Below are 22,055 nucleotides of genomic sequence, written 5' to 3' on the forward strand. Positions count from 1 at the left end.
CAAGAATGGGAGGCTGCTATGGCAGGGGCCCTGCCCCTCCCGTCGAGCATTAACAATGGGACTTCAGTGGCAGACCCAAGCTCCTTCCTGCGCACACCCCTGATTGTGGCTTGGACCACACTTCAGCCCCTTCAGGCTGTCTCCACACAACCAACCCCAGTCCTCTCCCCAGATCTGTCCTCTGAAACCCAAGTTTCAGTGCCCAGCACCCCCGCACACACCAGCAGATGCACATCTCAGGCTGGGGAGGGCAGGGAGGTGGCCAGGACCCTCTGTATTGGTCTCTATCTGTTCCACCTGCTGTAAACCAGCTGCTCTACTCTTCTCTGAGCCTCTGAAGCTCCCTTTCTGTCCCAGCTGATCTCACCACCAGTAAAGAGACTTCCCAGGGTGAGGGAATCTTTCCTCTTTCATAGCTCTCTGCCAGGGCACAGGTCCTGTCCTGATTCTTCTTTTTTTTTTCTTTCATCCTACCTGGTTACATGGTGATCTTTCTTGCAACTTTGGTTTTATGAGATCTGCTGGTGTTCAGCAGGTATTCTGTGAGAAGGGTTCCACATGTAGATGTAGTTCTGATGTATTTGTAGGAGAAGGTGAGCTCCACGTCCTTCTATTCTGCCTGTTGATCCAGCCTTTCTAATCTTTGAATATAAATACGTAGATCTAGCCCATTTTCACACTAAGTTTTTGAAATTGAAGTCTTCTTTTCACTTTGCATGAGGAATAAGAGACCAAGTTACTATTTTGGTCATGAAAGCATCATGTTTAGTGCCTCTTAGCATATAGTTATTGATCAGTTAATTTTTATTAAGTTCATTTATTCAACAAATTTACTGAGTATCTGCCACATGCAAGGTATTGTTCTTGGTGCTCGGGGTATAAGCAGCTTACAAAAAAAGACAATCACTATGTTAGTGGAATTTACATTCTATGAATGGAATCCTAGAAGGCATGGTTCTTCCATTTCCCAGCTTTGCTCCTTCTCCTTTTCTTTCCCCTTTTCTCCCTTTAAAAAAGCAACTTTGGGGGCTTCCCTGGTGGCGCAGTGGTTGGGGGTCCACCTGCCGATGCAGGGGACGCAGGTTCGTGCCCCGGTCCGGAAGGATCCCACGTGCCGCGGAGCGGCTGTGCCTGTGAGCCATGGCCGCTGAGCCTGCGCGTCCGGAGCCTGTGCCCTGCAGCGGGAGAGGCCGCAGCGGTGAGAGGCCCGCGTACCACAAAAAAAAAAAAAAAAGCAACTTTGTTTAACATATTAGGGCTATAGTTTTCTCTTTTGATTAAGAAATGTCACAAATTAATCTTTCATGAAATTTGACCTCTACTTCTTTCCCTTTTTAAAATTGAGATATAATTGACATAAAATATTATGTTAGTTTCAAATGCATGATTTGATATTTGTATTCTTTCCCTTTTGTTGAAAGGCAACACTATAGAGAATGTGGAATGGCTAATTATCTCCCCCTCTTTCTCCTTCCAAGTCAAAGTTCAGCCAGTACAGAGATGGATTTTAGATCATGTATGTAGTTCTGTGCCTTGCCCTACTTGTACCATTCCACAAGACATAAAATTCTTTACTGATGCCTAATTAAGTGTAAGAAAGACTCAAGAGAAGATCAAAGAGTAAGAGACTTTTTCTCTTCTGAACCTAAAGAAAATTGAATCAGTAGGTACTTTGCATGCCAGGCTTGTTTAAAACCCACAAAGCACGGAAACACTTTCTAAAATGTATATGGTTCTCTTTGTTAAAAAGTCATATAAATCATAGAGGAACTGAAATATTTGCTTTTGTGGTATTTTAGCCAGTTACATTCAAACTTTTCTTTTTTCTTGGAATCTCAGAGCCAAATATATCATTTTATCCATCATTAACTGTCCATCATTAGATGTTTGAATTTCCTTTTTTACATATTTGATTAAGGATCCTCCTACACGTGCTTGAACCCCATTATCACTTGATGCCTAACAGAGTAACCTAACCTCTCCTTAGGAAGCTCTGTTTGTTTGTTTTTTTTTAATAAACTTATTTATTCTATTTATTTATTTTTGGCTGTGTTGGGTCTTTGTTGCTGCACGCAGGCTTTCTCGAGTTGTGCCACTTTCTCGAGTGGCGAGCAGGGGCTGCTCTTCGTTGCAGTGTGCGGGTTCTAAGCATGCGTGCTTCAGTAGTTGTGGCACATGGACTCAGTAGTTGTGGCTTGTGGGCTCTAGAGTGCAGGCTCAGTAGTTGTGACACACGGGCTTAGTTTTTCCATGGCATGTAGGATATTCCCAGACCACGGTTCGAACCCATGTCCCCTGCATTGGCAGGCAGATTCTTAACCACTGCACCACGAGGGAAGCCCAGGAAGCTCTGTTATAAAGTGCTTCTTCATATAGAACCAAAATTTGTTTTTCTTTCATTGCAATTCACTGGTCCTCATTTTGGGGCACCCAGAATATTTAGACCTGTGATGTTTAGATCTTTGTCTGTACTCTTAATTGTCCCAGGCCCTGCAGATATTCTGGGATAAGCCTGATCGCCAAAACCAAACACCCTCAGTCTTTAAACCATTCTTCATGTGACATAGTTTCAAGTCCTCTCATCATTTGGTTGTTATCAGAGCATGTTCAAAACTAAAAGTGGTATATCCTGACTGGTCTGTTCAGCAGAGTCAAGTACTTCATTACCTTTTCTCTCATATTCCAGGTCAGGATACGATAGGTCTACATATGTCATTGAAATAATTATTTCATAGGGATATAAAGCTCTACCAAAGCACAGAACAATCATCTATTTTGAAAAGATTGCTAAATTTTTCTGCTTTCTTTCTTGCAATAGACTGTTGCTTCTAAAATTGTGGTTAATAAATATTTCCACTGCAAATATAATGAGTTTTGTGTTTTCTTTTTTGGTAATCTTTTACTCAGACAGAAAATGTTTAATTAAAAAAAATAAGAAAGGGGTTAATTTGTGGCCTGAATTAAGAGCTTTTTTTTTTTTCTTGAGTTACATGCTAACTTTTGCCATCATTTCTCTCAGAAGGTTTAGATCTAATTCTAAAGCCCAAAGGATCTGTTAACAGGGCATTTTTTAAACCAAAATAAAGTCATATCAATTTTAAACCATATCAATATTATTTTAAGTTGTTATGTTTAAAATTTCATGTGACTCACTATATATAAAGAAAATATTGATCCAAAGATTGAAAGGTCATATGCATAGAATGTTAATATGCATATATAATTGAAATTAGTGGCTTTACTTACAGTGTACTCAATTTTGCATAATAAAATTAATTTTTATATAACAATTATTTAAATTACTTTAAATTATCATTTTATGATAATTGAGTTTTTACAAATTTTGCTTATAGTATTTATGGATAATTATTATTCTGCTATATTTCCATTATAGGTGATTCAGCAGACATGTCAGGTAAGGAAATTAATCAGTTTCTATTTTAGTCATATTGTTAAGTAATGATAGCCCAAATTTTTATAGAGTAATAAGATACTTGAACCTATTTTGGATTTCTTTTAAATTAAGAATACAGCATTTTAATGTCATGATGCTGAGCCCTATCTGCAATAATAAGTTTTTTTTTTAAAAAAAAGGTAATATATTTTGACCTTCTTAGTGTGCCCAGCATTGTTGTAAGTCATCACAAGAATTCTTCATAGTAGATGTTAACTCGCCAATATCACATAGCTGGTAAGAATAAAGGTGGGGCTAAAACTTGATCTTAAATATGAATCAATAAATTGTATTGCCTAGAAATAAAATTTTTAAAAATTTATTATTTTTATGTAACCATCTTAATTATTGCACATACTAGATCAACAGAGCATTTAAAGATTTGAAAATAACTTTTTATTATTGATTTTTTTTTTTTTTTTTTTTTTTTGCGGTACGCGGGCCTCTCACTGTTGTGGCCTCTCCCGTTGCAGAGCACAGGCTCCGGACATACAGGCTCAGTGGCCATGGCTCACGGGCCCAGCCGCTCCGCGGCATGCGGGATCCTCCCAGACCAGGGCACGAACCCGTGTCCCCTGCATCGGCAGGCGGACTCTCAACCACTGCGCCACCAGGGAAGCCCTATTATTGATTTTGACCGTGGCTTTGTGAAGTTAAAAAGCTGTTAGATGAACAATGCACGCCTGTTGTTTTTAGATATTATAATAACTAGGCTTTTTCAACTGTATTTCAGTTTACATAATATAGTAAGAATTAGCAGTTTGATAAGAAAACATTTATTTGATTTATACCAATTTATGTGATTTGTATCCATTTCCCTCCCCTTCTCCAGGGTAAAGCATGATTTTGTGATTTGACTATTTAACTACAAATTTATTCAACACAACAGGCAAGGTCCTTGCTCTCTTGGTCTACACTCAAGAGCAGGGGTTAGCAAACTACAGCCCTTGGCCCAAATCTGGTCCAGCACGTGTTTTTGTACAGCCCATGATTGAGTATAGTTTTTATTAATTTAAGTAGTTGGAAAATAACACGGGAAGAATAAAATTTCACAAAACATGAAAAGTATATGAAATTCAGATTTCAGTATCCATAAAGTTTTATTGGACAGAGCCATGCTCATTCAGTTACATATCGTCTATGGCAGCTTTTGTGCTTTAATGGCAGCGTTGAATAGTTGCAACAGAGACTGTTTACAACACTCTCATTGCTTTCCACTGCTGCTTAGCACAGTACAAATTGCAGTGATTCTCTTTTAAAACTTGACAGGTTTTGAGTGCTACGTGTATTGCTATTCCACAACATTTTTTTGTTATTGAAGTATAGTTGATGTACATCTTAGTTTCAGGTGTACAACATTGTGATTCATTTTTTTACAGCTTATACTCCACTAAAAGTTATTACAAGATAATGGCTATAATTACCCTGTGCTATACAATATATCCTTACCTACTTTATACAAAGCAGTTTGCATCTCTTAATCTCATACCCCTAATTTGCCCCTCCCCTCTTTCCTGTCTCCTTAGGTAACCACTGGTTTGTTTCCTATGTCTGTGAATCTGTTTCTGTTTTACATATACATTTGTTTGTATTGTTTTTTAGATTCTACATATAGGTCATGTCATACCATATTTGTCTTTCTCTATCTGACTTACTTCACTAAATATGCTACTCTCTAGGTCCATCCACATTGCTGCCATTTTTTTGGTTTTTAACCAGGGTATATCTATCATGTCAAAACAAGAGCGAGGAAAGGAAAAGAGACTTCGAATGTCAAACTCAAAAGGCACAGTGAAGTGTGGATTATGTTGTTATGAAATTAGTTGGTAAAACATTGTGTTTATTATGCAATGATACTATAGCTGTGCTGAAAGAATACAATATATGTCAACATTTTCACACTAAACTTTATCACAGTCTTCCCAGTTCACAGGAAAGCAAAAATCAGAAAAATTAGAAACTTTAAGACAATATCTCATCACAACAGAATTTCTTCAAAAATGTGGCTACAACCTAAGTAAGTTTCTGAATGACTCATTTGTTAGCTAATCAAGAAAAGCTGTTTATTACTGTGAGTTAATTAAATCATGTTTGATTACAACGAACAAGTGTCCAGAGAAAATAAACTTAAGACTCTTAGCTCTTTGGCAAAAACCATTGCTAAAAGAACTGAGGACATTGGGAACAACATCAATAGTCACTAAAAACAAAACCAAAAAAAGGCAGATGATTTTTAACGGTTTCCCTTGGCTCTTGATGGGTTGACAAATGTTGCCAGTTGTTTATTTGAGGAATCAGTGCAGACTTTTAAGTGACTGAAGTTTGCCTCTATAATCATTTAAGGCATTTATGGCTATTCATTGTGTTATTTGTCAGCAGGTGGTTTGTGGAAAATATTTCAATCTATCATGTGTAATTGAACTTCAGTATTTTGTTATTTAGAGTCAACAGTTAATTTTGTTTGCTCTCATAGACTTAACCATCATCAGTTCTGTTCATTTATGTTAGAAATAGAAGGTGAAAGTCCTGACTTGCCCTATCCCCACAGCAGTTCAGTGGTTTAGCAGTGGTAACATTTTAGGTTTTTCTGTTTTTTTGTTTTTTTGGCAATTTCTGTAGCTCAGAGCCAAGACTGAAATTTTTCTGCGTGAGAAGGACTGCCCTCAGTCTCTGTTATGGAAAACTCAGTGGCTTTGGAAATTAGTTTTTGCTGCATACTTGATAATGTTTCTTAATGATTCAACCTGAAATAACAGGGAAATTACAATTACAACCTGAAATTTCAGTTACAGTGCTTATATGTGAAACTTATACTGCAGGAAAGTCATTTGATGGCAACTAATCTTTGAATCACAAGTAACACCAAACTTCACTATATACTTCTCATACTGTCAAAAATTAAGATGAGAACTGAGATTCCCATTCCCACACAAATTTGCAGCAAATGTATTTTCTGGGCTCAAGTTACAGTTCCAGCAACATTTTTTAGATCTTGATACAAGCGTAGAGAAAATTTCCATATTTAAAAAATCTGTTTAACTGTACAATTGAGGAACTTCCACCTAACCTTCAATTTAAAATTATTATTCTGCAATGTAATACATGCTAAAATGCAAATATCAAGATAAGACTCTAATAGAATTTTCTGAATGCCTTCCAAGTGATTAATATGCTCAATTAAAATCATATGCTTTTGGGGCTTCCCTGGTGGCGCAGTGGTTGAGAGTCCGCCTGCCGATGCAGGGGACACGGGTTCGTGCCCCGGTCCGGGAAGATCCCACATGCCGTGGAGCGGCTGGGCCCATGAGCCATGGCCGCTGAGCCTGCGCTTCCAGAGCCTGTGCTCCGCAATGGGAGAGGCCACAACAGTGAGAGGCCTGCGTACCGCGCAAAAAAAAAAAAAAAAAAAATCATATGCTTTTGGATGATATTCATATTTGACAGTACCTATCTGTGTGAGACATTTTCAAAGTTGAAAATTATTATAGATCATTATCAGATGAACATTTGTAATTTTTTTTAAAAAAATAAAGAACTCTGATTTTGAACCCTACTTAAGTGAATTATCCCCCCAAAAAATTTCATTCTCATTAGTAGATCTATATTATAAAAAATTTCACTCAAGGAATTTCATCAATAAAAATTTTGTGAAAATTTGTTTTATTACACAAGTACCTGCATAATACCTTCAATTTTGTCTCTTATCTGACCCTTTACAGTGAAAGTTTGCTGACTTCTGCTTTAGAGGGAGACAGGCAATAAATAAGTACTTTTCTTCCTAAATAACATGATCTAAGATGGTGATAAATGTGATAAAAACAACAAATAGGGCGATGGCCACAGAACAGAGTGTTTTTTCAGAGGTGGTAACATTTAGCTAGGCCAAGAATGATACAAAACAGTGATACCTGAAGGGTGACCTGGGGGCTCTAGGCTGAGGCCTGGTTTGGGAATCCTACGACCACCCACACATTCAATGATTCACTAGAAGGAATCACAGGACCCGGAGATAGTTACGGTGCAGTAGCTTATTACAGTGATCAGCAAGGGAAAAAGACACATCAGGTGGAGCCTAGAGGATAGAGGCACAGGCTTTCTATGTCTTTTCCAAAACACTCCTCCAGGGCTTCCCTGGTGGTGCAGTGGTTGAGAGTCCGCCTGCCGATGTAGGGGACACGGTTTCGTGCCCCGGTCCGGGAAGATCCCACATGCCGCAGAGCGGCTAGGCCTGTGAGCCATGGCCGCTGAGCCTGCGAGTCCGGAGCCTGTGCTCCGCAACGGGAGAGGCCACAACAGTGAGAGGCCCACGTACCGCAAAAAACCAAAAAACAAAACACACTCTTCCAGGGGTCACGCAGAACCTGCTTCTTCTACCAGCAGCCAGATATATCAATGCAGGTGCAGTGTTTCTGCCCAGGGAAACCCACTGAGGACTCTGAGACCAAGGTTTTTACCGGGGGCTGGTCACATAGACACAAAGCCACAACTACTAAAATACCATAGTCCCAGAAGAAAGCAGGTATTCAGTGCCCCCCCCGTGGACAAAATAACCTTATCAACATAGGGAACATTTCAAAAGTCAAGTTCTCACACACTAGCAAGCAGGCCATTCTAGTGATAGTAACATCAGTCCTGCATCTGTTAACTCCCTCCTGGGGAGGCCCTAAAGCTGAATCAAGAAACAGGAAGGTCCGTGTGACTGCAGTAAGGCCTCTGAGATGAACCTAGAGAGGGGGCAGGAGTCAGTCACGTAGGGCTTTGCCGATCATGGAGAGGAGTGTGGATTCGTGCTAAGTGCAGAATCCATCATTGGAGAGATTAAATTTATAATAAAATTTATAATTTGAAGCAAATGCACTTCCATATTTTGATTATTTTACTAAAAGTACTTATGTTCTGAGACTGAATTAGCTGCTGAATTGACTTACCTATTCCTTTTTATAGGGTGCAATTCTTGAAAAAAGGACAGTCCAAAGCTATGGTTTTTTAACCTAGGAAATACAGAGAACTGGGAAGACTTTTTAAGCAGTAGAAAAAGGCTGGACAAGATAAATTTAAAAATCTAAAAAAAAAAACAACAAATATAATTTTTTTAAAACATTAGCAGTTTAATTTCTTCCATGAAATCCTGTTTAAAAAAAACAAAACTACTGTCTTATAAAGTGATATGAACTTAGTTTTTTACCAGATATATGCCTATGCAGTTGAAGATTTCCTTTGTGATCTATTCACGTGGTTTCCTACCTACTGCCTTTCTCAATTTGTATTCACTTTCTATCTCTCCTTCATATAACATAGGTAATAAATATATCCTGGTATTTCGTAAGTGTATAATGTTTTTATATTTCTCCACATAATTATATAAAGATTTAACGTGTATCTAAAACATACATTATTTTTTGAAAAGTTGTTTAAAGTTTTGATTACCTAATTTGCTTGTCTAAATGCTATTTTCTCAAAAGTGCAATTTGGACTATAGCCTGAGGAAGTAGTCTGTATTTTTCTCCCTTCCTTTCCTTTCTCTTCCCTTTTCTTTCTTTTTAATTCAGTCTTAGTTTTGAGCTATTTTTTATTAAGTACAGTCTTTCTTTGGTACATATTTTTCTTGTGTTTCAGAGATGAGTATGCATCAGCCTTAGAAATGGAAACATTTGTAATAGGTGTATTACAACTTTGGGATTTTATCTTTGTTTAGCTACAGCTCCTTCTATCCACATCTGGGATGCAGTGAACAAGCAGACTTTATCTATACTAAGATGCTACCATTCAAAGGGAGTGTGTTCAGTTAGTTTCAGTGCTACTGGAAAACTCTTGCTATCTGTGGGGCTAGACCCAGAACATACAATTACCATTTGGAGATGGCAGGAAGGTAGGAATTTTTTTCTTTGTAATATTAAAAAATAAAAATGGGGTGATAGGAATTTTCTATTTCATATTTGTGTTAACTTGGTGATTGAAACCGTTATTCACTATTAAGCCCTACTCAATACCCATACACAGTTGTAGGTATGTTCTACTTTCAAAACCCAGTAAAATTGTAAACAAAGTATAAACTAATGAAAGTTATTAATATTATAAATGATTCACTGTTCTTTCAGTAAGAAACTATGCATGTAAGTGTCTTGCTAATTATTATTTGGTTATAGAGGATCTTACTCAAGAATGCGATGAATTATATTGTTAAGTGATAATGGAAGGGCAATAGGGTAATATTACTTTAACACATTTCGGACAAAACTTTTCAGTTACATAGCCATTATAAAAAGGTGAAAATCATAGAGCTACACAGAAAAAAATAAGATATGGTTTCTAAAATGCCCCTTAAATTATAATAAAGCTTTCCATAAATCACACATCACTTGCAAAAATATGTAAAAAGGACCCTCTACACTATTAATTGTATGTCATGTGATTGCTAGGTAGCAGTGCAAGGGACATGCCCTCTCCCTTTTCTGGGGGGCCGTGCCGGCGCAAGTTGTGGAATCTTAGTTCCCCGATCAGGGGGCCCTCAGCAGTGAAAGCGCTGAGTCTAACCACTGGACCGCCAGGGAATTCCCTGCTCTCTCTTTTTATAAGCATTTATTTTTTGAACTATATATTTTCAATAACTGTTTGATCCTGTAAAAATTAGCTTAGTTCTTATACTAACCTAGAAAATTTTGTTGTATCTTTTTTATCAGGTGCCAAAGTTGCCAGCAGAGCTGGTCACAACCAACGTATTTTTGTGGCAGAATTCCGACCAGATTCAGATTCCCAGTTTGTCTCTGTGGGAGTAAAGCATGTTAAGTTCTGGACGTTGGCAGGAAGAGCTCTTCTTAGCAAAAAAGGGCTACTGAGCACACTGCAAGATGCCCGGATGCAGACCATGCTTGCTGTTGCATTTGGTGCAGTATGTCTCTTAAAATGCATGTGGTAGTGTAACTGTGAATTACCCAAATTGGACGAGTTTGAATTTTCTTGCCTTAGATAGATGAACCACATGAATGTTGTTTATATGGCACTCTAGTCCCCTAATCCTTACATATGTCCTGGTCATGCATATATTTCAGCTTTCAAATTCTGATACTTTCAGAAATCAGGGACTGGGAAAGAGAGTTAACGAGGGAGAAGGATTATAAAACATCTGAGTCCTTGGGCCACTGCCATTCTCAAAAGCCTTCATTAATTTTATAACTGTCACCCTGAATCTCCTAGGTCCTAATAATAATTTGTCAGAATAGGAGAAAGATAAATCATGAAACGTGATTTTTCTAGTATTTAAGGTGGTACTTGGTTTAGGATTTCCTTTGCTTCCTATCATCTTAACTCACTGCTTATTATGTAGTTGGAAGTGCTCTTGGCCAGTGTCTCTCATTAAAGGGAAGAAGGCGAGCTCAGTTCCTGGTCTAGTTTACTAGAAAGAGTGTTCAAGAGCCATTTCCTCCCCTCCCCTCCCCCATTCCACCTGCGCTTGTGGTTTACAAGACACATCTCTTTCCTTTAATACCTTGCCCTGGCCAGGCTTTTTAAAATCCTTTGGTGCATCAAAAAACTAAGTCGGTTTTCTTACTAAAGTGTTTATGTGGGTATGTAATACCCAAAGGAAGAAAATTATAATTCTAGATTCTTAAAGAACACTTATATTTTTGAGACCATTGAAAGTGCTGGTTGTGCCTTGTCAAACTTCAGTTAAATATTGTGGAGATTCTTAATACAAGACCAGTAATTCTTTCCAGAAGAAAAGCTTACGCATTCAAGTGTTTGACATTTAATATGCCCATGTACGTTAACTAATCTTTGTGTATAAAATTCCTTATTTAGTCAATTGCCCATTCCCAATAGAAAATAAACTTGAAGATTAGGCTGTTAGTCATATGTGAGGAGCCTTTAGAAATTATAAGTAAAAGAGTGATACTATTGCACGTTCATTTTTCTTTTGCCTAAATAAAAACCTCAATATTTCATAAAAAAAAGAATATCAGTCATAATTGACTTTTTATGTTTGAAGCAACAGTGCAATCAGTGCAAATGTTTTGTTATATAACAAAATGGGTTGATGTTCAGTTTAAGCCTTTTTGAGCATCCTCTATGCTAGGGGCTATGAAAAGAGCAGGCGAAGTAAAATATTAGTTTTTACATTCCAATCGCAGATAAGGCGTGAATTAAAGATGCTCCTATGTGACAAGTATTGAGTTGGCCAAACGCTTCGTTCAGTTTTTTCTTTAAGATGGCTCTATTAGCACTTAGATGTCTTTAACCTCATTAGAAACAATTTTGTTAGATTGTATGTGACAGCTGTCATATCATTGTGCATTTAAAAAAAGACATCAAAATTGGTGAATTTTTGTGTAGCCATTTTAATATTGAAGATGGAAGAAAAAAAGCCACATTTTTGGCCTATTATGCTTTATTATTTCAAGAAAGGTAAAAACACAACTGAAATGCAAAAAAAAGATTTGTGCAGTGTATGGAGAAGGTGCTGTGACTGATTGAATGTGTCAAAAGTGGTTTGTGAAGTTTTGTCCTGGAGATTTCTCGCTGGACAGTGCTCCACGGTCGGGTAGACCAGTTGAAGTTGATAGTGATCAAATCAAGACATTAATTGAGAACAATCAACGTTATACCACGAGGAAGATAGCCGACATACTCAAAATATCCAAATCAAGTGTTGAAAATCATTTGCAGCAGCTTGAATCCCTTTGATATTTGGCTTCCACATAAGTTAAGCGAAAAAAAACCTTGACCGTACTTCTGCATGCAATTCTCTATTTAAACATAATGACAGTGTTCCATTTTTTAAATAAATTGTGATGGGCTATGAAAAGTGGATATTGTACAATAATGTGGAATGGAAGAGATTATGGGGCAAGCGAAATGAACCACCACCAACTACACCAAAGGCCGGTCTTCATCCAAAGAAGGTTATGTTGTGTATATGCTGGGATTGGGAGTCCTCTATTATGAGCTCCTTCCGGAAAACCAAATGATTAATTCCAACAAGTACTGCTCCCAATTAGACCAACTGAAAGCGGCACTCGACGAAAAGCATCCAGACTTAGTCAATAGAAAACACATAATCTTCCATCAGGATAACACAAGACCACATGTTTCTTTGATGACCAGGCAAAAACTGTTACAGCGTGGCTGGGAAGTTCTGATTGATCTGCCGTATTCACCAGACATTGCACCTTCGGATTTCCATTTATTTAGGTATTTGCAAAATTCTCTTAATGGAAAAATTTCAATTCCCTGGAAGACTGTAAAAGGCACCTGGAACAGTTCTTTGCTCAAAAAGATTAAAAATTTTGGGAAGATGGAATTATGAAGTTGCCTGAAAAATGGCAGAAGGTGGTGGAACAAAAAGGTGAATATGTTGTTCAGTAAAGTTCTTGGTGGAAATGGAAAATGTGTCTTTTATTTTTACTTAAAAGCCAAAGGCACTTTTTGGCCAACCCAATATAATTATTGTTTTCCAAATAAAAGATATAGAGATTAAGTATAAATGCTGAGGAATTTGAAGTAATATTAAATTGTAGGGAAATTAAGCCTACAAACTAGTATTCTCAGAAAGATTCAAGAAAATCTGTTTTTGATACAGTCCAAAATCTTATTTTCTTATTGGTTCTTTCCATATTGTTTTTGGTGAAGGATCTTATATAAGTTACTCTAAAAGTGAAGCTAAAATGAGACAAAACTAGCACATAACGCAGGATTTGCTTTCTCCAGCTTTTGCATAAATGAACTGCATCAGGACTGCAGTTCTCAGGCACCTCAGTCATTCTTAAGCTTTCGGTGCCTTAACACGTTTATCTTAGTTTGGATTCATTGCAGAAATGCAGTAACTTTTGCTGTTTTGATTTTAAGAAATCATGGCAAATATTAATTTTCATATACAATTTCTGAAAAACTACAACTTTGCTACAGATAATAGTTTTATTTTCCATGACAAAATACCTTATCAAACCTAATAAAAGTTATTTTCACTCCCTATTCCTATTCTTTTTTTTTACTCTCAGTTACTAATGACCTTTAAGTTATTTCTTGGGCAGCTAGAGGGAAGCAATCCAAAGAGGTGATATAAACTAGAATTACAGCATTTTTGAATTGGAAGGGACCTTAGAGACCTTAGGGATTTAGAGATCCCTCATTTTACACTGAAAAAGTTGATACTCATAGAGGTTAAAAGTCTTGACCAAAGTTATTCCAGCTAATAAACAAAAGATCTGGAAAAGGAAATGGCCCTAACAAAGCTAAGCCTTGAGTTCAGGTTTTCTGACTCTTGACTCTACTGTTTTCCCGCCATCCATGCTCTTTGTATCAAAAAGGTGACATAGCGCGACTCTCTCTCTCAGTCCACCCATGTGTCTCTCCACACGTACCCTTTTTCCTCCTAATAAACACTTGTTTCACTACCAAAAAAAAAAAAAGTGACATAGGCTCACACTTACATAGAGAATTGCTGTTTGAACTCTATTTGAACTTTTCATGAGTTTATCTCCCCCTTCCCCACTCCTTTTCAGAATAACTTGACGTTTACAGGTACCATCAGTGGAGATGTCTGTGTGTGGAAAGACCACATATTGTGCAGAATCGTGGCCAAAGCTCACAACGGGCCTGTGTTTGCCATGTACACCACCCTTCGAGACGGACTTATTGTCACTGGTGGCAAGGAGAGGCCGTGAGTCCTTTCTTTTCACAGCCTTACTGAATATTCATGCGTTGTGATGCCTCTGGTTTGCAGTTAGTTATGTCTAGGCCACATGGATTGTCCTCTGACCTTCCTCCTCATATGCTTCTCCTTTACTGCCTTTTATGCACCACCTTGTTGATTTTTATTTCTGGTCTTAAATCCCTCCCAATGTTTTTCACATTGTAGGTAAGTCTAAACTCCAACTGGGTGATCATTTTTCTGAGGTATGGATAGGTAGCTATCTTGCAGGTTAGGAACTGATTTTCTTAACGCCTCTGCCTGTGTAAACACTGGCTGAGTAGTAGGTGGTGACCTGTGGGGGAGTCTTTGCCGTTGGACTCAGGATGCATCTCGACTGCTTGCTTTCTTTTTGGTTCAAACTGGATACTAAGGGATCAAATTCACACTGCTGCATTAGAAAAGGATAAGAGGATACCAGAAATAAACTTTGCCTTGTTTGCTTTTGTTTGAGGCAAACTTGTTAGATAAAATTAAGACAAGACCTCAAAATGTGTGAGGAGAGGCCTTTTTCTGAGTGGTTTTCAAATCTCCCAGTGGAAACCAGACACTTACCATTGATTTCCTACTAGCATGTTAAAATGGAATGTATGTGTGACCAGGAAGTAAGTACATTCCTATACAGCATTGAAAGAACCACACATATGCAGCAGCTTTTGCTTTTCACATAAAGGAAGGCTGTATAAGAGAAAAAAACATAAATGGGCTATATTTATCTTTTGCATATTACTCTGACACTCGTGTTTCCACACCTCACCTAGTCTTGCACACTCCTACTCACTAGTAACCTACTAAACTGTTCAGTAGCATATTTAATAATAATGGTTGGAAAGAAATGTGCTGCTCTTTTGGCCCTGAAAATATATTCTGTAGCACAGCATCTGTAATCCTATTATCTAGCCTTGCATTTCCATTATCCTCTTAACATTAAGAATCATTTTGGGGACTTCCCTGGCGTCCAGTGGGTAGGACTTGGCACTTTCACTTCTGTGGCCCAGGTTCAACCCCTGGTCGGAGAACTAAGATCCCACAAGCCACACGCACAGCCAAAAAAAAAAAATCCATTTTGCACGTTTCCTCAGTCAAGAAGTATTATGAGAGAGGATATATGATGTACGGGCAGGGGGCGGTGCTAGGTAAACTTATGCTGATGTCAGAAGAATAAGTGTCCATAAAATAAAATGTGCTTAAACTGAATGTTTGAGACACTATATCTAAAAATTGCCATAGAAAGTTTAGAAGACTATAAAGATTAGAGCCTCTTTTTCTGTTCTGCTTATAATTTAGTATTTGTTTATAATAAAAAATATTTATAATAGCCAATAATAAATGCTGCTTTTGGTTTGGGTTGTTATTTTCTTAGGTCAAAAGAAGGAGGAGCAGTCAAACTGTGGGATCAGGAACTGAGGCGATGCCGCGCCTTCAGGCTTGAGACAGGACAAGTCACAGATTGTGTCCGTTCTGTGTGCAGAGGCAAGGTGAGGTGTCTCTTGAGGCATTACAATGCAGCAGACAGTAGAAAACAGCCATTCCTGTGATTCTCTCACCTTTCGCAACTTGATGAATAATAACTCAAAGATGGACTTGCTTGCCACTTTTCCTCTGCCTCTTCTCCGCTGCTTTCTTTGCAGAAAGACAGGAAGCTGTTCTCCTAAGCACTGTATCTAAACCTCCTTATTTTCTTGCATCTGCTAATTCAACTGTGGTAGACAGCTAAATTTATTTGCCAGTTGACTCGTTTTGATTAAAGCGGCTGTCTCCATTTGTTTAAAAAAAACACATTGCTCTAAAAAATTTGACCATGCATGCACTCACAATAAGTGTATTTATAAATTACATACATATATTATCCTGTGTATTAAATATTGGTCAAGCTCACTTTTATTTATAGTCATTTTTAACTAAAATCCAATACTTTCTTCCTGTATCCCAATGCACTTACGCCTCTTTGGAGATCTTCAGACTAATATATCATAGCCAAAGTCGAAACTCTGATGACTGGAGAAGCGAGGTGTATTATCTTTAGCGTGGGCTTGCACATGCAGCCTGGCTCAGTGCTCTTGCAGGCGCGCCTCTGGTCGTAGAAAGCTTTGCATGAGCTAATGGCTGGCTTGCTACTAAATTAGTCAAAGCAAAAAATTCTCTGGAAGTATGTTATTTTGGTTTTGGACCCAAATCCAATGTGTGTATGTTGAGTTTGGGGGTGCTTCCCACACACCACCAAACAATTCTCCAACACCAGCAGCGTGTCCAAAAATTCAACTAAGTTCTGACAGTATCTGCCAGAGAAGGGATTGGATTCCACAGGTTGAAGGTTCAATCCTACAAGACTGCTCCCCTCACCGCCACTGCAGATGCCACGTTCTTACCTATGCTTCTGACCGGCTGTAGCTTGGGGTTCCCAACAACTCCTCCTGGACTTCAGACACCAGTCAGTTACCTGTCCTTCTGACCCACTGCCTATAAATTAGAGAGGGTTGTACGACCCCTCCTCGGGTTCAGTTATTTTGCTAGAGTGGCTTACAGAGCTCAGAGAAACATGTTACTTACTGGATCACCAGTTTATTGTAAAAGGATATAACTCATGAACTGCCAGATGTAGAACTGCACAAGGCAAGGTATATGGGGAGGGGAGAAGAGCTTCCATGACCACTCAGCCTGCATCTCCACGTGTCCACTAACTTGAAAGCTCTCCAAACCCTGACCTTTTGGGTTTTTATGGAGGCTTCTTACATAGTCATAATTGATTAAATCTTTCACTATTGGTAACTGATTCAACTTCTAGCCCCTCTCCCATCCCCGAGGTGGGGAGAGGAGAGAGTGAAACTGCCAGTCCCTAACCCCTAATCACATAGTTGGGTCTCCTGGCAACCAGCCCCCATCCTTTGGTGAGGTCCATAACAAAAGATACCCCTCTTTTGTTCATCACTTAGGAAATTCCAGGGGTTTTAGGAGCTTCATGCCAGTAAGCGGGGACAGACCAAATATATAGGCCATCCCCAAGTTAAAGTTTTTCGATTTTAAGATGGTGCAAAAATGATACAAATTCAGTAGAAACCATATTTCGAATTTTGAATTTTTATCTTGCCCCAGCTAGCGACGTGCGGTACAATCCTCTCGTGATGCCGGGCAGTGCAGCAAGCCACAGCTCCCAGTCAGCCGCAAGGGCCAAAAATCAATTCACTTACAGCCATGCTGTCTGTACTGAGACGACCACTTTGTTTTTCACTTTCAGGATAGTATTCAATAAACGACATGGGGTATCCGACACTTTATTATAAAATAGGTTTTGTGTTAGATGATTTCGCTCAACTGGAGGCTCAAGTAAGTGTCCTGAGCATGTTTAAGGTAGGCCAGGCTATCATGTTTGATAGGTTAGGTGTGTCAAATGCACTTTTAACTTATGACATTTTTAACTTACGATGGGCTTATCAGATGCAACCCCATCATAAGTTGAGGAAGATCTGTATATTTCTTATTCTAAGTCACAGTATCACATAGGCCAGTAGGTCGTTCTCATATTATTAAGAAAAGCAACTGTGGTATTCCATTAAATATATTGGCCCCACTTGTGTTTCAGGGCAAGATACTAGTAGGGACAAGGAATGCTGAAATAATTGAAGTTGGAGAGAAAAATGCAGCATGTAATATTTTAGTTAACGGTCATGTGGATGGACCTATATGGGGACTGGCGACACATCCTTCCAGGGATTTTTTCCTTTCTGCTGCAGAAGATGGGACAGTGAGACTCTGGGATATTGCTGATAAAGTAGGTATAATTTTTTAAAAAGATGTTACAATTTCTAAGAAGCAAAGTCCTAAATTGCTAGCACTTAAAAAACTATCTCAGCCTTGTGTTGAGAACTTGGGGGAGAAACTGGTTTACTTTGCAAGTACTCTGCTTAATGTAGTTCTCTGTGATTCTTTTGGTTCTTATGCAGAAGATGTTGAACAAAGTGAATTTGGGACACGCTGCTCGTACTGTGTGTTATAGCCCTGAAGGGGACATGGTGGCTATTGGAATGAAAAACGGAGAATTTATTATTTTACTTGTGAGCTCTCTAAAGATATGGGGAAAGAAGAGAGACAGACGATGTGCAATCCACGATATCAGGTTAGTCAACAAATGGAATGGTATGTCAAGGATACTCGTTAAATGACCCAGCTTGCATTTGGAAACAAGGTCCTTAGTGCCTGTAGCATTTCAACACGTCATAAATTGTATGCTGAAATATGGCTGTTTGTATACTTATCTACTTCTCCTTACTAAATTATGAGGCCATTGGGCACCAGCCACAGTGCCTTATAATAGCAAGTATTCAGGGAATGTGTGATGAATTAGTATCACACTGGACATGTCCAGTAAGTTCATCCTGCCAAGAATTATCTTCCTTCTGCCCTTAAAAGTCTGGAAAATTAGGGACTTCCCTGGCAGTCCAGTGGTTAGGACTTGGCGCTTTCACTGCTGTGGCCCGGGTTCAATCCCTAGTTAGGGAACTAGGATACCACAAGCCGCACAGCGTGGCAAAAAAAAAAAAAAAAGCCTGGAAGGGCTTCCCTGGTGGCGCAGTGGTTAAGAATCCGCCTGCCAGTGCAGGGGACACAGGTTCGAGCCCTGGTCGGGGAAGATCCCACATGCTGCAGAGCAACGAAGCCCATGCGCCACAACTACTGAGCCGTGCTCTAGAGCCCGTGAGCCACAACTACTGAGCCCATGTGCCTAGAGCGTGTGCTCTGCAATAAGAGAAGCCACCGCAATAAGAAGCCCGCGCACCACAACAGAGAGTAGCCTCCACTCACCACAACTAGAGAAAGACTGCATGCAGCAACGAAGACCCAATGCAGCCTCCCCAAAAACAGCCTGGAAAATTAAAGTTATAACCCCAAACATCTCTTAGAAAGCCTGAAAAATTAAACTTATAACCCCAAACGTCTTTTACTTCTCTTCATCTCCACTGAATATATAGTTCATTCATTTAATCCATAGTCATTGAACATCTATGCCCCAGATTATGAATTAATTAAAACTTTTCTTGAGCCTTTTTCAGTGCTTAAGCTTATATTAACAGTGGTTACCATTTACTGAGCACTTCTATGTGATCAAGATAGATTATTGAATCCAGGTCTGTCAAAAGCTTGCACTGTTTTCACCAGTAAAACCGTTTTTACAAATGAAACCTTCCTCAGATCTTCAGTATATAAAACAGTAATTATGGCTTCCCTCAGCTCTCCAGTTTCCCAAAGGTACATCAGCAAGACTTATGGAGCATTTTCAAAAAACTGAACTGTCCCATACTGCTTTGCATCGATAGGCAAATAGTACTTTATTATTTTAAAATAACTTCTTCCAAGCTTCAAGTAGTATCACTTCTTCTAATAACATTACATGAGTTAAGCTGGTCTGTGTCCCTTGCTATTAAGATATGATCTTTCCAGATGAAAGGATCCTATCTTACTGAATTATGTAATTTAGGAATATATGTAAATTGTTAGTGGCTTTTTAAAAACTGAGCTATTTTTAAAGAAATTAGGAGATGAAAATTCAGGAACCACTTATGTTGAAGTAAAATATAAACCTTCTGTTTTATGTAACACAGACAAATATCAGTATACACAATCTGTTGTGACTATCAGGTAAATCTGTTTGAGGCCATATCACACATTATTTATCTCAAATACTTATTTTTGAGAACTGAAAAGTCAGTGGTCTTAAATGTTTATACTATTTCATGTGGTCTAATCCATCTTTTACATGGAATCTTTTGTTACATGTTCAGATTTAGTCCAGATTCCCGGTTTCTGGCAGTGGGTTCCAGTGAGAATTCAGTGGATTTTTATGACCTAACATTGGGTCCCACCCTTAACAGAATCAGCTACTGCAAAGACATTCCAAGCTTTGTCATTCAAATGGACTTCTCTGCAGATAGCAGACATCTCCAGGTACAGTACCAAGACTATTCAAATAGTCTTTACATTTTGTTAGTGAGTGCTTTTAAAACTCCTCAGTTCCAGAGCTTCTCAACTCTTGCCTTTTATTCACTACTATTCACTGTTTCTGCATAAGTTCTTTATTAATCTATTCTTATCAGTCCTTTTCTTCATTTTTTTTGCTCACAGATTTTTGTAGTCATGTTTTAGTCTTAAAATGTTAGAAATGTAAATCAAGTAGCACTTTGCCAGTTTACTATAAACTACTTCTGGATTTTGCCTCTCACATGATGGAATTGTTCCATTTTAATATTATGAAAGGTCTCCACTGGTTGCTATAAACGGCATGTCTATGAAGTGCCTTCAGGAAAACATCTTATGGATCAGGCTGCCATTGACAGAATTACTTGGGCTACATGGACTAGGTAAATATTTCATATATCAGAAGGGAAGAGCTGACTGAAGGTCAGCAAGGAAAACTGGAAAATCCTATTTCTGAACAGTTAGAGCCATTCTCACTAAGGAACAGTAATTGAGTTTTAAGTTTTTGTTACCATCCTGAATTCTTCCTAAGAAGAGAATGATATACTTACTCATGCTGGGACCCCTTTTGATCAAATATATTTCTATGCTTTATCAGTTCTTTTAATTAAAGGAAATCAAAGTTGTGACTTTAAAGATGCCCTGATACTTCCTTAACATAAGTAGGTTTAATAACAGACAATGAAAACATGTATTGGGTACTGTTAGGCAACTGTATTATTTCCCTGTCTAAAGGAATGCTATTGATAGCAGCTGTTAGAAATGAAACCTTATAAAATGGGTTCAAATTTGCTGGCTGTAGAACAGATAACCATGCATAACCATCAATGAAAATGAAAAATGCCATCAACACTTTTAATTTTAAAATAGTTCTATCAGTTATCATAAAGTATTAACTGACTTTATAAAGGATTAATCTATAAACCCTTAAAATTATAGAACTTCATTGAGAAAAGGTGTATGTATTGGGGGTGAGGGAGTGCCATCCCGGCAGGTTCAGGCTTATGACAAGGTAACACCTTGTCATAACTTATTCCCGTGTTTAAATAACGTAACTAGGTACTCAGAGGTTAATTACCAAGAAACTTTTTCAGTATGGTAAACCTGTGTGTGCTATGGTGGATTTTTTTATTATCTCTAGCATTCTAGGAGATGAAGTTATGGGAATCTGGTCCAGACATGCTGAGAAAGCCGATGTCACCTGTGCCTGCGTCTCTCATTCAGGAATCAGCCTTGTAACAGGAGATGACTTTGGCATGGTTAAGTTATTTGACTTCCCATGTCCTGAAAAATTTGTAAGTTTACGTTGGGTTTAGTATTTTATGCAACTTTACTCCTGATTTAGACTTCTGATCATTAGTTCTTTTTCCCACATAATAGCTAAAATGTTATTGTCTCATGATTTGAAAATACTTTTAAATTTGTGATTCTAAAATTTTCTCCAAACTTCCTAAATCCATTACTCTGAAATAAAAGCTATTAGAAATTATCTCCCCTCGCCCCCAAGCCACGCCATCTTCGAAGACTATCCTGTGATTAGTCTTTTATCAAACCTTTAATCAGTTACCAAATTTCAAATGCTTTTCAATGCAGATCCATTACTGATTCTGAGAAAGCATTTCATCATTAGCTGTGCTCCAAACTGCTTTCTCCACAGCACTCATGATGGAGATAATAGCTCCTGATTAAGAACCTTTGACTTCTGTGTTCATCACACACCCTGAACTTTGTTCTTGTTTTTTAGGCGAAGCACAAAAGGTTCTTGGGTCATTCACCCCATGTGACAAATATTCGATTTACCAGTGGTGATCGACATGTTATTAGTGCTGGAGGTGATGACTGCAGGTTGGTAACTTTCTCAGCCCAAGAAGAGCAGGGACGGTCTTTTTACTAGTTAAGAGATTATTACTATTTCTTTGACAGGTTCAGTTTATGGACTCAGCT

At 38.3% G+C, this 22,055-nt stretch overlaps 1 protein-coding gene across 3 annotated transcripts in view; it reads left to right on the top strand.

Moving 5' to 3' along the window:
* The window catches only part of EML5 (EMAP like 5), a 165,277-nt gene that overhangs the window by 141,426 nt on the left and 1,796 nt on the right, over nt 1-22,055 (top strand). For all 3 annotated transcript variants that reach the window (XM_065872785.1, XM_065872786.1, XM_065872787.1), the window contains 11 exons: nt 3,395-3,415; nt 9,150-9,323; nt 10,135-10,343; nt 13,954-14,111; nt 15,505-15,619; nt 17,722-17,910; nt 18,083-18,255; nt 19,919-20,081; nt 20,391-20,494; nt 21,253-21,406; nt 21,856-21,956. In XM_065872785.1, the coding sequence (XP_065728857.1) occupies nt 3,395-3,415; nt 9,150-9,323; nt 10,135-10,343; nt 13,954-14,111; nt 15,505-15,619; nt 17,722-17,910; nt 18,083-18,255; nt 19,919-20,081; nt 20,391-20,494; nt 21,253-21,406; nt 21,856-21,956 (1,561 nt within the window). The remainder of the gene's footprint in view (nt 1-3,394; nt 3,416-9,149; nt 9,324-10,134; nt 10,344-13,953; nt 14,112-15,504; nt 15,620-17,721; nt 17,911-18,082; nt 18,256-19,918; nt 20,082-20,390; nt 20,495-21,252; nt 21,407-21,855; nt 21,957-22,055) is intronic.

This window comes from Phocoena phocoena, chromosome 2, assembly GCF_963924675.1.
Source record: "Phocoena phocoena chromosome 2, mPhoPho1.1, whole genome shotgun sequence".
NCBI classification, from domain to species: domain Eukaryota; kingdom Metazoa; phylum Chordata; class Mammalia; order Artiodactyla; family Phocoenidae; genus Phocoena; species Phocoena phocoena.